General features: G+C 39.3%; 1 protein-coding gene across 1 annotated transcript in view; it reads right to left on the bottom strand.

The window, feature by feature from the left end:
* Positions 1-16414, bottom strand: part of Lypla1 (lysophospholipase 1) — a 31662-nt gene that overhangs the window by 9398 nt on the left and 5850 nt on the right. The window contains exons 3-5 of the mRNA XM_021157375.2: positions 5598-5663; positions 3935-3982; positions 1877-1947 (exon numbers count right to left, since the gene is read on the bottom strand). Of these exons, the coding sequence (XP_021013034.1) occupies positions 1877-1947; positions 3935-3982; positions 5598-5663 (185 nt within the window). The remainder of the gene's footprint in view (positions 1-1876; positions 1948-3934; positions 3983-5597; positions 5664-16414) is intronic.

Here is a 16414-nt window from a genome sequence, read left to right as displayed (position 1 = left end):
GAGACAGGGTTTCTCTGTGTAGCCCTGGCTGTCCTGGAACTCACTCTGTAGATCAGGCTGGCCTTGAACTCAGAAATCTACCTGCCTCTGCCTCCCGAGTGCTGGGACTATAGGCGTGCGCCACCACACCCGGTGAAATAAGATTTTTTTTTTTTTAAACAAACTACAATAAAAGCACCCACTTGAAGAGCAGTGGCTTCCAAATTCAGTCACCATCTACTTTAGAGCATAGCATGATGTCCTTTCAGAAGGCAACTTGTGACTGTTCCTTACTCAATAGTGAAGTCTCTCTGCCCTCGTCGTCCTAGCTGAAGCTTTAACCATCATTCTCCTTTAACATTTGAGAGGAAAAGAATAACCAACTCTACTGTTTTAAGACTCAGTTAAGCAGGGCTTACCTGACCAGGACAGCCTCTGTTGTTCGAAGAGAATCACTTACATAACCAGGACAGTTCTTTCATCTTCCAGGGGCTCCAGCACTAAACCTCTAACACAAAACCTTAGCTCTGGGATTCTAGCTTTAAGATTCATTCTGATAATCTAACACTTCAGTGGTCATGGTCTCACATCCAAATTAATGTGTTTTCAATGTTATGTTCTCTATTTCATATTTTAAAGATTTTTTTAAAAAAAGAATAAAAGGATTTTTCTGGGTTTTGATTTTTTTTAATCTAGTTTGGAAAACTTCAAATAAATATAAAAGTAGAAAAAGCAGCTCATATACACAGCTCCAACATTCTGTGGTTACCAATTCTCAGCTAGGTTGCTTTCTAATGTGGCCCACAAACAGAAGTCAGCATATATTCTAAGTCATTTCAGGCCACGGCACTGTATGAAAAACCAAGGATGCTCTAACTCCCACATGCATCTAAATAAAAGAAAAGGCTGCTGCTGTGCAGTTCTTAAGAGCTACATCTCTCACCCACAAAACAATGCTTATAAAGGAGACTGGAGTACAAACGTCACAGGAGTGTTAAATGAGCCAGGTTATAGGAAATGGCTAGCTACGTGACTAATCAGCGCTATCACTCCTTCACTAATAACCATTAATGTCATTTTTTTGTTATCTTTATATTAGTACATTTTTGTTTTGTTTTGTTTTTCGAGACGGGGTTTCTCTTTCTGTTTCTCCTGGCTGTCCTGGAACTCACTCTGTAGACCAGGCTGGCCTCGAACTCAGAAATCTACTCCCTCTGCCTCCCAAGTGCTGGGATTAAAGGCATGCGCCACCACAGCCCAGCATATTATTACATTCTTATGTCATCATTACTTCAAGTCTCTTTAATGACTACATACAACTATTAAACAAAGTACTATTTTCTCCATTACCTATGTTTTTGTTTGAGACAGAGTTTGCTGTGCAATCTAGGCTATCTCTTATAATCCACTTGTCTCAGTGTCCCACTAATTGGGATTATAGATGGGCACCAACATGCTCAGCTTTGTTTAAGTCGATCAAAACAAAGTCTCTACACAACAGAGCTCAAACAAAAGAATATGTAGACTTAGTGGTGGTGGCGCATAAAGAAAGTATATGAAGCCTAGTGATAGTGGTGCACGCCTTTAATCCTGGTACTCAGGAGGCAGAGTCAGGTGGGCTTCTGAGTTCCTAGGGCAGCAAAATGAGTTTCATGACAGCCAGGGCTACATAAAAAAACCAGAGAGGGAGAAGGAGAGGGAGTATTTGTAAGATCCTAGGTTAGTCCCCAGTATGGCGAAGAGAAGAAGGGAAAGGCAGGAAGTAAAGGAAAGGGACAGAGGGACTAGCTTCTGAAAACACTTAACACTTAATCAAGCATTTAATCAAAATTTAATTACTGAACCTACTAAAATACTTATGAATATTTTTGCCTTGATAAATGCTTTTGGTACTCACCAGTTTCTGCTGCCTGTTTAATTCCAGATTCATCTTCCTGGGAATCTGGTGAAAGTCCAACGATATCAAACCTAGAATACAAGCACAGTGGGAAATTCCCAAATAATCAATACAAATATTATTTTAGAAAACACACGCACACAAAAAAAGAAGGCCAAAGAAAAGAACAATTTGATTCTAAAAGGCCAAACCTGGCACATATGTTTACTGACATCAAGGTAGTTTATAGAGAAATCACAAACAGTAGAACTCTCTGGAGAAATGAGGCTCAGTTTAAAATGTACTGGCTACAATTAACTGAAGCATGTGAAGCTGACATTCTGTATGTTCCTTTTACACTAAGACACTGGTTTTCATGTTAAAAAGTCAGTGTTCCACACTTGCAACATCATAACAACCTAGAAAGTGCTTACACTCAAGTAAGGACTTCAGCTAACAAGGCTAAAAAGTTTGCAGTAAATGTTAGTCATTTTCTTCTATTTCGGTCAATGCAACAGGACACTTATGTGAATCACATCAGTCTTGCACGTACTATCAACAGCTACTTATAACGACCTCTATCCATACTCTCCCAAAGTTTTCATTATAGCACCACCTCAAATCAGAAGTCAGGGAAGCCACCCTTGGGCCCTTAGTGCTTTTCTGCTGACACGACAGTCTTCAGCAACAATGGATACAACCTTTAGTTCACAGATGGAAATCTTGTCAGATAGAGTAGCTGAAAGAACCCAGTCAAGGGGAGTAGGGACTCATAAGGCTGTCAAGGAATTAAAGAAACAAACCAGCCAAGCTGAAGAGTACAGAGTGAATAGGAAAAGCAGAGTGGAGAAGAAGACATGGGCTGCACGTCCTGGTGAAGTCTCACAATACACAGTGCCAAACCGCCCAACCACTACGCTTACTTGTCAGGGCTGAATTAAATATGTCAGAGTTGGAACAGTCCCACTTGACAACACTAAAGAAATGACTGCATAATTAAATCTGAGAGAAGGAAAAGTATTCCTGGAGAAGCAGCAAAGGGCAAGCAACCCAGTCAAGGTTGTAAATGTACGCAAAGGACAGAACAGCAGGAGCTGGACTAAAAATCAAAGTGTCAAGATCAAAACATTACCGTTTGACAAATCCAGAGTCTTAGCAATGGAAAGAAACCCACAAGTAGCACAGAGGGACCCTCACTAACTGTACTTTCTGGCTGTGAAGGGCATAAGAGGCACCTTGAGAGAATGACAAGGCAATAAACGGCCTTAACATCCAACCAGCCAGCCAGGAAGACAANGAGTTGGCAGAATGAAGAGGCTGTGGTATAATCAGTGTGCATCTCATGAATCAAATGTTTGATAAATGAACCCAACAAACACCAAATAGTGGGATAGATTTCTCTTCATTACTCCCAGAAAAAGGCTTTTCTACCGTTCTCTTAACTCACAAATATAAAGTATGAATATTGGAACAAAGGTTATGCTTAAATGTTCTCTTGTAGTTTAAGTATATCTTTAAAAAGGATGTACAGGGGCCAGAGAGATAGCTCAGCAGTTAAGAGCACAGATTACTTTTCTAGAGGTCCTGAGTTCAATTCCCAGCCACCACATAGTGGCTCACAACCATCTGTAATGGGATCTAGTGTCCTTTTCTAATGTGTCTGAAGACAGCTACAGTGTATTCATATATATAAAATAAATAAGCAAATCTTAAAAAAAAAAGGCACTGTTGGCTATATAGTACATAGAAGAATTAAAAAAAAAAAAAAAAAAGCTTCTTTAGACCAGTGATTTCATTGTAACTGTTACATGCTATGCCTGTGTGTATCTTCTTTGCCTCTATTTGGTCCTGCCCCTGAATGACTGAGTCCATGAGGGGAGAGGCCAGACTGTGTCAAGTTCTAACTCATGTACATCATGCTACCCAGAGAAGGACACAAAGTGCCTAGTCTAGCCTCTCAAGGGATACCAGAAGCTCCTGAAGAGCAGCACAAGATCATGACCTGCAACTTCTGGAAGAAAAAAAAAGCCTCCTGCAAAGGCTACAAGGTCATTAATGAGGAAGTAAACTCTTACTTACCAAGAAGGCATAGCCATATTCATATTTAATGTGACTGGCATCACAGGACTAGGTGGAAAAGAAACAAACAACATATCAGAGTAACAGCCAAGTTTCACACTGTGACTTTAACATGGACAGTTCACACTTCCACCTTCCCAGCTCTGTTCTCTTTGTCCAGCAACTGCTTTCTGAAAACAGAGCAGCTGTTGCCAAGGACTAAACTTGGCTCATAACAAGTACTTTTTGTCTCAACGGCCTTACTTTACACTTGTAATTTCTATGAACTGAGACCATTAGAAATACACAAACAATTGAGACTCTGGTAAGAACATTTTATTGCCTAGCTACTGTACCATTAACTCCCATATGCCTGGATCACATTTTGCTTATTCCTTAGTTATATGCCTGCTTGATTAAGAGACCTATAAATAAATATAAGCTCTACCCAAGTGTCCATTATGTTCAACTCAAGTCTGTAATGAAAAACAGGCTGAGTAATCAAAAAAGCCTGGTACAAGAGGAAAGGAGAAAGGAATATGAATATACTCTTAATTACCAGAGCCACTATCATCCTGATTCATACAACAAACCCATTCAACATTCTATGAAAACAGAAACTTCCCCAGGTTAGGAAACAGCCTTAGAGTAATTCAATTTAGGGGCAAATATAGTCAAGAATTCTGTCTCTTGTTTAGGCTGGCCACGCCACGCTAGCCAAAGCATTCGGCTGCAGCCTACAGAGGTAATTAGACCCTCTGCTGCAGGACAAGGAACCCTCAGGTTCACTCCTCTTTGATACTCTTCTCAGTTGTCCTGCTGCCATTTCTGAGGCATAAGCACTAGCCCACTGGCACTGCTCCAGCGCTTCTAACGTTCCCCCATGGCTTCACTTAGAAACCTTTCACCTCAAGTTAGCAAAGTCAATTGATTTTCTGAGTTTGCTTAAACCTTGCTAGCTTTTTATTGAACCAGCAAACATTTTCTGAACCAGGTTCTACAACCGTATCTACAACAGCATATCACACTGCCTCTAATAAAAGCCGCCGAGTGTCTTCAATTTAATAAAGATCAGAACTTCATAGGCACTTATATATCTAAAAGAATTGTTCTGGCTTTAAGTTCATTTGAGCTCTAGAAGAATTTTTTTTTGGTTTTTCGAGACAGTGTTTCTCTGTGTAGCTCTGGCTGTCCTGGAACTCACTCTGTAGACCAGGCTGGCCTGGAACTCAGAAATCCACCTGCCTCTGCCTCCCGAGTGCTGGGATTAAAGGCGTGTGCCACCACGCCCAGCAAAATTTTTTTTAAAGATTTATTTATTATTATACATAAGTACACTGTAACTTTCTTCAGATGTGCCAGAAGAGGGCATCAGATCTCATTATGGGTGGTTGTGAGCCACCATGTGGTTGCTGGATTTGAACTCAGGACCTTTGGAAGAGCAGTCAGTGCTCTTACCCACTGAGCCATCTCACAAGCCCAAGAAGAATATCTTAAATTTCAAAACAGCAATCTTCCCTCCACCCCAGTTTAACCAAGAGAATATTTTAGTTTTAAGGAATGCTACTAGTCTTTTATTTAAAATGGAAACAATTATATTCAAGTATTTTTCTGGAAAAGCAAAGCTATCACAATTTTGTTATAGGTTCTGAGGGAAAAAAAGCTAAATATTAGAAATACTCACGCATGTGGACAGATGTATTTGATGTGGGGACTTTTGATACCTGCAAAGGCTTCTGCCCATCCATGCCTGGTAGAAAAGTATTAAAAGCATGCTATTAACTACTGTTTTACATTCTAGTAAACTGGTATAGAACAGTACTTAAAACTTCTATGAGAACAGAAGTTAGTTCCATCTAGTACCTGAGCATAAGGAGAGTGTGCTAGTGAGCACATTGCAGACCTGGAAGCAAGGGTCATTTTCTAATGTTTGCCTAAACAGAGAAAGATGCTCTCGCCTGAGTGCTGTCCACAGACACTGCTATTAGATAATATGGCTTGATACATAAAAGACCTTTAAAATCATCAGGAAAATTCTACAGCTGGTAAACTATTAGCAATGTAACAGAATACAAAATTAACACTAAAATCTATAGCCTGCCTATATACAAATGACATATTGAGGAAAAAAAAAGAGAAACAATACTTTTCACAACAGTCTCAGATTATATACATACAGACTTACATACATAGTACATACATACACACACATATATATACATATAAATGTTCTAATATATACTTTTAAAAGTATATATTCAAAATATAGTTATTCTAAAACAGATACAGATATAGATGTCTTAGAGCCAAACAAATGGAAGATCTGTATAATAAAAACTTTAAGGTAATAAAGAAATGAAAGATAATAGAAGATAAAATAACCCCCCAACCTCCAAATTAAATGCAATTCCCATCAAAATCCTGACACAATTATTCACAGGAGTTGAAAATAATTACCTCAAAACTTATATGGAAATAAGCATGACCTGTGATAAAGCACTGCTGGAAGGACCATCATGGCTGCCTCTCTAGAGCTTTTGTAATAAGCACACGGCACTGACATAGAAGCAGACACACTGATAGATAGAAGAGAAAGGAAGCTGACATAAAAGCAGACACACTGATAGACAGAAGAGAATGCAAGAGTCAGATAAAAGCCTGCACTCCTTCAGCACCCCGATTCTCGACAGGCCAACAATACACAGCTCCACAAATGCTACTGATCACACTGGAGAGCTACGTACAGAAGAATGAAACTCAAGCCTCATGTCTCACTCTACACAAAATTTAACTCCAGGTGGATCAAGGATATTAACCTAAGACTTGATATCTTGAATTAATGAAAGAGAAAATATGAAACTTATTAGCACAGGAAAGGACTTTCAAACTAACAATAAGTGAGACCTCATGAAAATAAGAAGTAAAACAAAGGACACCATCATTTAAACAAAGAGATATCCAACAGAATAGGGGGAAAAAATCTTTATCAATCATACATTGGAAAGAGGGGGTAGTAATGAGAATATAAAAGAAGCGAAAACAAAATTCCAAAATACTGGAACATCAAGGAAATAATAACCTCATTTAAATGGGATATAAAACTGTATAACAAAAGATAAAATATTAATGATTAAGAATCATTTAAAGAAATGTTTGACATTATTAGCAATCAGGATAAGACAGATTTTCAGGTTTCATCTTAGCCCAACTCAGAATGTCCAAGATTAATAAGAAAGCAAAGGACAGTATATGTTGGTGAGGATGTAGGGAAGGAAACACTGTGAGTGGGAGTGCCTCAAGAAGCTGAATCTATGTCAAGATCCAGCTATACCACTCTTGGCACATACCCACAGGACTCTACATCCTTCTCCAAAGACATCTGCTTGCCCATATTCACTCTATTCCTAATAGCCAGAAACGGGAAGCAACCTGGATGGCCATCAACAAATGAATTTAAAGGAAAACGTGGTACATTTATACAATGGTACACTACACAATTCAGCTGATAAAAACATGTTATCGTAGAACTTTCAGGTAAATGGATAGAGCTGGAATCAATCAACCTGCAGGAGGTAACTAAGACCCAGAAAGGCACATATCACCAGTTTTCTTTTATATGGGGATGTTTGCTTTTATGCTTCGGATACGTGTATGTCATTTAGAGTACCAAGAGGTCAGGGGTGGGGGTCTTCCAAGGAAGGAGAGTAAAATACAGAGTTATAAAGGGGTAAAAGGAAATGAGAGCAGGAGGATTAAGCGAGGCAGGAATGGTAAGGCAGGGTAGAGGGACTATGCAGTGGGACAACTAACATGAACAGCTTTTGAAAACCAGATGAAGACCTGCTGCTACAGATGCTTCCGAAAACATGTACATATATAAAAGGAATTTAAATTGATTCACCATATAGTGGAGGGGAACGAATACCCCACCTAGTCATTATATGCTACCAAAGAAAACCTCCAATCACAGAAATGGGTCACATCTTTTTAATTTGCATTGTTGGCCAAAGGGGTCAGTCCCATAGGCTGCCCCGCCCCACTCTCAAACATTAAAGGTCATTGGCAATGCCATTGGATAGCCTCTACAACCAGGTAAGACCCTATTGTTGAAGGCACAGCATACTTATATCATCAAACATGGAGAAGTCGAGCTGGTGCCCAGTTGGAAGTCTCCCTCCTAGTGGTTAATGGTCACAGTGATAGAAGGCTCTATACACCACAGTAGAGAAGAAAGGTAGATCATCAATCTCACCCAGCTCTGAACTCTCCTATCAATAACAGCAACCTGCCCGCTCACTGGTGTAAGAATGTCATGAATGTTAGGGGTAACCAACACTTTTTTAAAATTTGGATTTAAGGTCTACTCCAAAAGATAGAACCCATAACTGATACTGTACATGAGGCCTTGGGTAAAAACTCATTAGTCTAGTAAATGAATACCTTAATAAAACAACTCCTGGAACAACAATATGAACTAACCAGTACCCCAGAGCTCATGTCTCTAGCTGCATATGTAGCAGAAGATGGTCTAGTTGGTCATCATTAGAAAGAGAGGCCCCTTGGTCTTGCAAACTTTATATGCCTCAGTACAGGGGAATGCCAGGACCAAGAAGTGGGAGTGGGTGGGTAGGGGAGCAGGGCAGGGAGAGATTATAGGAGAATTTCAGGATAGTATTTGAAATGTAAATGAAGACAATATCTAATAAAAAAAGGAAATTAGGAATCTTATTTTTACCTTATATTAATATGCTACTAACTTTGGAGAAGAATTATATGTTTTGTTTACAATAAGTTCAAATATCACTACAACACATTTGTCTCCAGGTTAGGTCAATTTTAGTTCTTTTAATTGTCTATTGACTATTTGTCTTTATGGAGTACTGTGCAGTATTTGATGTTTATTTACAATGTGAAATGATTAAGTGGGACCAATTAATAAATCCATACCGCCATATGGTTTAAAAAAAAATACTCCTAATGGCATACTGTTTGCTTTGTTATGGTTCTGTTGCTGTGAAGATACCATGAACAAGGTAATACATTAAAAGGCATTTAATTGGGGGTTTTGCTTGTATTTTCAGAGACATGTTGAGTGTGGCAGCAGGCATGGCACTGAGAGCTGAGACCCATGGTAGCTGAGAGGTTACATCTGACCACAAGCAGGAGGCACACAGACTGGAACTAGACCTGGCATAGGCTTTTGAAACCTCAAAGCCCACCCTCAGTGATATACTTCATAATCCTTCCTAAACAGTTGAAACCAAAACATTCCAATATATGGGGGGGGGGGTGGCGCGGCAGGGAGGTGACAATCTCATTCAGAGGACTACATTCTACTCTCTGGTCCACATAGGCTTGAAAACATATCATAATGCAAAATGCATTCAGTCCAACTTCACATCTCCATAATCCTTTAGTTTCTACAGTGTTTAAAAATCCAAAGTCCCAATTCCAATCCCTTTTGAAACTCAAGATACTTTCTTAATTCTAACACCCTGTAACGTAAAGGAGCAAATTATATACTTTTAAAAAAAATGTATTATATGTAAGTACACTGTAGCTGTCTTCAGACACACCAAAAGAGGGCATCCAATCTCATTACAGATGGTTGTGAGCCACCATGTGGTTGCTGGGAATTGAACTCAGGACCTTCGGAAGAACAGTCAGTGCTCTTAACCACTGAGCCATCTGTCCAGCCCCCAATTATATACTTCTTAATTGGGGACTCAAGGTTCCAGAGAGTTAAAGTCTATGACAATTATGGCAGGGAATCAGGCAGCAGGCAGGTAGGCATGGCACTAGGGCAGAAGCTGAGAGCTTACATCTAATCCACACATACACAGCAGACAGACAGACANGGAGGAGAGACAGACAAGACCAGACAGACAGACAAACTGGACTTAACGTGAGCATTTGAAATGTCAAAGCCTCTTAATCTTTCCTAAACATTCCAAATGGAACAAACATTAAAATATATGACTCTGTGAGAGGCATTCTCATTCAAACCTCCACATTGCTATGCTCCTGATTCAGTGTATTGCTCAATCACCATCAGAAAACCACCTTCTTCCTCTAGAAGGTAATTACTACAAATAACCACAACTTGACACCATGCAAAGTGAAATACTTTTGAGTGCTTAGCCTGGATTGGAAGATCTTTTATCAAACCTCTCCCCTCAAAGCTCAGGGATTTATAGAGAAGAGGAGATGGGAAGACTGTAAGAGCCAGAGGTAATGAATGACTTTAAGGAAACAGCATTTCAAGACACAACAGGACAGATGCACATAGAGCTCAGAGACTGATAGTTCAAGTTAGAAACAATTCTAGCACAGAGGAGAGCAAGTAGGCACCAAGTCCCACTCCTAGCCAAGAAGCTATTCACAATTGATAGTTGTTGGGGGGAAAAAAACAGTTCTCTTTAACCAATGACACTGAGTACGTGAACCACACTCTAGCAGATCCCGAGTTCAGGAACAGTTGCCCAACACAAATTGGACTCCGTATTTTTTTTATTTTACTTTTTAAGAGAAAGACCATGAAGTTGGATGGGTAGAGAAGAGGACATCTGGGAGGAGTTGGGGGAAAGGGAAAAGACATATGATAAAAATAAACTGTATGAAGGTGTCAAAGAATAAACATTTTAAACATATAAGCAGATGTTTAATATAGAAGACAAAATCCTTCTCCCCCCTCTCCACCCCCAAATCTCACAGTCCTTCTGCCCAGAAACAACCCATTTCTGTTGTTAATCTTACTAAGGCTGGCCTCATTCTTACTGTAACTGTCTGCTTTAGCTTTTCAAGTATTGGAATTATAGGCCTGTACAATACCCACATACCTATAACATGGAGTTGTTCTAGTAATGTTCTAGTAATGTGCTTCCACGATCCCCCGAGGTGCAGAGGACAGGAATCAGTTTTCTTCAGATTACTCACTACAACTAGTTACTGTTATTTGTTTATATGCCTCTAAGGAAGAACATGGTCTGCCATGTATGGTTTGTCTGCCACGTGTTGCTTGTCTTTGTGATTGCATATTTTAGTCATGTGACTCTTCTTAGCCTTCAGAGTATAAATTATCTGATGCTCTGAATAAAGTTGACTGTTGCATGAGATTCTAGCTCATTCCACTTATTGGCTCCATTCTCCCAGGTCCCACTGCCTGTTGAATGATAAAAAGTAAATGTGTGTGTGTGTGTATTAAGATTTACTTGGAAAACTATTAAACATGTTTTAACAAAGAGCTAGAGAAATGGAATCAAATCCCCATGCTTATAGACTTGACCTTGTGTTTAAGTGGCAGGACTCCCTAACTCAGTCCACAGCACCTTAACCAGAGTCCCAGATGATTGTGCAGAAATTGATCCCAATTCTTAAATTCACAGGGGAACAAGAGAACCAGAATAAACAAACAAACATGCAAACGGACAAAGTAGGAGGACTAACATAAAGTTACAACAAATATAACAGTAACAAAGAATGTAATACCAGGGAAAGGATAAACCTATAAATCAACTAGGAATCCAGAAATAAACAACCACACTGCTATCAATTAATAATTACCATAATAAGCCTGTTCAAAAAAGTCTTTTAAACAACTGTAGTTGGGCCAAATTAAACTATTAAATTATTAAATATAGCAAACAAATCTAGAACTTACCAAATGACTATGAAAAATAAACTAAAAATCAACAAAATTTAAAACTTGTGCTTCAAGGAGACTATGAAGAAAGTATAAACAATCTAAAGAAGAATAAAGTGTGTGCAAGTCATATATTTAATAGTACCTGTGGTGGTTTGAATATGTTTGGCCCCCATCGATTCACTTGGTCTAAGGGGAATAGCACTATTAGAGATATGGCCTTGTTGGAGTAGATGTGTGGTCTTGTTGGAGAAAGTGTATCACTGTAGGCAGGCTGTGAGATTGCCTGTGCTTAAGCTACATTCAGTGTGGAATCCAATTTCCTCCTGGTTGCCTTTAGATCAAGATGAAGATTCTCAGCTTCTCTAGCACCATGTCTGCCTGCAAACTGCCATGCTTCCAGCCATGATGATAATGGACTACTACACTTCTGAAACTAAGCCAGCTCCATTTAAATGTTTTCCTTTCTAAAAATTGCCTTGGTCTTGGTGTTTCTTCACAGCAATGCAACCCTTAGAAGACAGTAGCCACTCATAATATATGCATAACACCTATAACAAACAAATTGACCACCCAATTTACAAATGGGCAAAGGACATTCTACAAAGAAAAACATCGAAATTGTCACTAAACATAAGAACTCATCATCATTAGTCATTAAAAAATACAAATCAAAATCAACCTCAGGCCTGATAGTACACACAGTTATCATACCAAGAGACTGAGGCAGTTGGAGATTGAGTTCAAGGGTAGCCTGTGCTGCCCAGTTAGACACTGTCTCAAAATCCCCACATATGCAAACACATAGTGAGATACCACTAGGATGGCTATAAAACTGTGGTTGCTATTTGTTTGCTGAGACAGGGTCTCATTTTGTAACTGGATAGCTTAGTATTCTCTAAGTAGCTCAACTTGGCCTCAAACTCATGGCCATCTTCCTCAGCTTTCTGAGTACTGTTTTACACAGGCATGTGTCACAATGCACACTGTAAGACACTTTCTACAGTGTTGATATATGCCTGCACTTCTAGATCACCAGACCAAACCAGAAATTATCAAGCAATCAAGGCAATCCTTGCCTCTGAGCAGTACACAGAGAGGCCTTTTAAGCCATGTGACCAAAGAAGCATTTAAAATACATAATGTAGGGATGGAGAGACAGTCCTCGTTTGCTTTTACAGAAGTCTGGGTTTTATTCCTAGTACTGACATGGTGGCTCAAGACTGTCCTTAACTTTCGTTCAAAGGAACTGGACACACTCTTCTGTTCTCTACAGGCACTAGGTATGCACATATACTTTGATAAAACACTCATACACATAAAATAAATCTAAGACAAAATAAAATACAAAACCTTCTGGGTACTCTCAAGCACTCAGCTTAAGTCAGAGGTTACTAAGTTACAGCCAACCAGGGCTACAGGTTGTTTCAAAAACAAAAATAAAACAAACAAACAAACATTGTAATTAAATACATAAAACTTAAATCACACACATACACACACACACACACACACCTGTAAAAGCCAACATCCCAGCCACATTAGAAACAGTTCATTCCTTGCTCACTGCCAATGCTGTTTCTGTTTCTTTCTAAACTCATTAATGTATTCTGTTTTGGGATTTGTGCTAATGACCTCAGGGATAACTAAATAAGCCATAAAACCATGAGAAGATTTCAGCTAATTAGAGCTCTGGGAACGGACAGTCACCAAAAACCACATTTATAAAACAATTGTCCACCAATTATTAAGAGTCCAAGTGGAACATAGGTTCAATTATCTTGCTCAAAGTATTACTGCAAGCCTGGCTGGTCACACACATGTGATAAAGCCCAGCATTTGGATGGCTAGGACAAGAGGATTGTTGAGCTTAAGGTCTACCTACACAGTGAGTAAGTTCTCAACACATCCAAAGTCTCGTCCACTGGCCAAAGGCAAAATGACTTAACAGAGGTTGGACTCTTGAGAGTGGACATAAAGCTAGACCTGTGGAATGGCCAGAGACGACTCTGCAACTATACCAAAAGAAGCAACACTGAGAAACCAAGAGGCCAGAGGAAAGTGGTATAGATAACCTTAGGGGACAGTTAGTGTGAAACCCATAAATTAAAATGTGCTGAAGAAGAAATTATCTTCTAATGCCAAATACCTTCTTACAAAATACTTTTAAATAAGGTAAGCATTTAACTTGTTTTTTTTTGGTTTTTTGAGACAGGGTTTCTCTGTGTAGCCCCGGCTGTCGTGGAACTCACTCTGTAGACCAGGCTGGCTCGAACTCAGAAATTCACCTGTCTCTGCCTCCCAAGTGCTGGGATTAAAGGTGTGCGCTAACACGCCAGGCAGCATTTAACATTTTGAATTTAAATTCAATTTACTCATAATCACTAGGCATCCATCTTTTTTTTTTTTTTTTTCCTGAGACAGGGTTTCTCTGTATAGCCCTGGCTGTCCTGGAACTCACTCTGTAGACCAGGCTGGCCTCAAACTCAGATATCTGCCTGCCTCTGCCTCCCAAGTGCTGTGATTAAAGTGTGCGCCACCACGCCCAGCTGCTAGGCATCATCTTAGCCAACTGGTAAAATATAGTATCACTGGTACAGGAACAAGGATAGAAATCATGTGTACCTGAGACAAACAGCACCAGTCAGTCATCTGATAAACCAGGCTGACTGAGGCCAGCCTGAAACTGTCAAAGGCAAACAACCACCAAAGGGGCAGTCTACAAATTAGTCGGTATTCTTTTTTTTTTTTAAGACTTATTTATTAATTTTATGTATGTGAGTACACTGTAGCTGTCTTCAGACACCAAAAGAGGGCATCAGATCCCATTACAGATGGTTGCGAGCCACCATGTGGTTGCTAGGATTTGAACTCAGGACTTCTGGCAGAGCAGTTGGTGCTCTTAACCACTGAGCCATCTCTCCAAGCTCACAAGAGACAAGATATATCAGTGTGAGCTATAATCCTGGACTTCACAGATGAACTGACAGAAGCAGGAATGGAGCTGAGAGATGAAGATGGTGACATTAGACAGAATCGATGGCTGTTATTAGTGGGTGGGAATGTTGACCAGCAAGATACCTCAGACTTGCCACCAAGCCTGATGATCTGAGCTTGACCCTGGGCTCACATGGTAGAGGGAAAGAACCAAGTCTCAAAGCAAAAGTATGGTCAATTTTTTTAAAAAACACACTTAAGTATAAAGGACTAATGAGGCAATATGGCAGCAGCTTCTTTCTCTTGATTAGACATGGTTTCTCAGAGCTTCTCTGTATAGTCTCTGAACTCACTTTGTAAACCAGGCTGGCCCCAACCAGAGATCCACCTGTCTCTACCTTCCAATCCTGGGATTCAAGTTGTGTGCTATTGTACAGGCCTGGTTATCTTTTCCCTTTTTCTCTAATTTTTTTGTTCTTTGTGATAAATCTCATATAGTCTAGGCTGACCTCAAATTCTTCAAACTCATTATGTCATATGTTCTAAATTAGTCTAACTGCTAACTATTTAACTAACTGCTAAAAATACTTGGTGAGAGTCTGGAAGAACCACCTCGTGGTCTGAAAGTCTTCTCACGTGCCACCACACAGATCCCCAGCTCTTCTGTTGTACTTTAATGGAGTCCCATGGATAACCCAAGCTGCTACCAACGCAGTACAATCCTGCAATCATGCAGCACCACCCAAGGTCATGACTTGCTTTCTAATTAAAAAGAAAAAATAAATGCAGTAAGGAAACGTGAAAAAGACTACCTTAGCAAGTGACCTGCTAAGAATAATGGGACAGGGGCAGGCACATTGGCCCACACCTTTAATTTCATCACTTGGGAAGTAGAGACAAGTGGATCTCTGTGAGTCCAAGGCCAGACTGATCTACAAAGTGAGATCCAGGACAGCCAGGGTAAGACTCTATTAAAAAAAAAAAAAAAAAAACCAACAAAACAAAACTAGACTTACAGGACAACGGCAGTCTTCAAAACCAGAAACATTCTGTCACATAGACTCAGAGGTGCCAACTAAAACAAGCGCGACAATGAATTGCATTACATTGGTGAGGGGAACTGGCAAAATCTGTGCACATGCTGCATTTGATAATATTACATGCCCTGAATCGGTTAATTGTTCCATGGTTATAGAAGATGTACTTATACAGAAAAAGCACTCAGCTTATATGTTATAAGAGTCATATGGCATATGAGACATATAACTGTCACTATGATATTTGCAACTCACCCTCATAGGTATGGCAAGCATATGTATATCAGTAAAGGAAGAGATTATGAAATCTAGACAAAGTATATTCAGGAATCTGCATTATTCTTGAAAATTTTACAACTCTAGAAATATTTCAAGTTTTTAAATGCTATAAAAATAGGAAATATCTGGGTTGTGAAATTTCAACATATTTTACTCCCTTTTTAAACATAATCTGAATTTTTTTGCCATACAATTTTAACATTTTCAAATCACAAGCTAATTTTACGTTAGAAAGAAAACTGATTTCATGCAATACAGAACATGATTTCCTCAATATTCACTTTAATTTAATGCACATCATAAATATAAGCATGCAAGATGACTTGGGTTAAAGATTTTAAACCGGGCAGTGGTGCCACACGCCTTTAATGGCTCTATAAAGTGAGTTCCAGGACAGCCAGGACTATACAGAGAAACCCTGTCAGAAGAAGAAAGAAGAAGAAGAAGAAGAAGAAGAAGAAGAAGAAGAAGAAGAAGAAGAAGAAGAAGAAGAAGAAGAAGAAGAAGGAAGAAGAAGAAGAAGAAGAAGGAAGAAGAAGAAGAAGAAGAAGAAGGAAGAAGAAGAAGAAGAAGAAGAAGAAGAAGGAAGAAGAAGAAGAAGAAGAA

The sequence above is a fragment of the Mus caroli genome, chromosome 1 (genome assembly GCF_900094665.2).
Source record: "Mus caroli chromosome 1, CAROLI_EIJ_v1.1, whole genome shotgun sequence".
In the NCBI taxonomy this organism is placed as follows: domain Eukaryota; kingdom Metazoa; phylum Chordata; class Mammalia; order Rodentia; family Muridae; genus Mus; species Mus caroli.
This window is presented reverse-complemented; position numbering and strand designations above follow the sequence as displayed.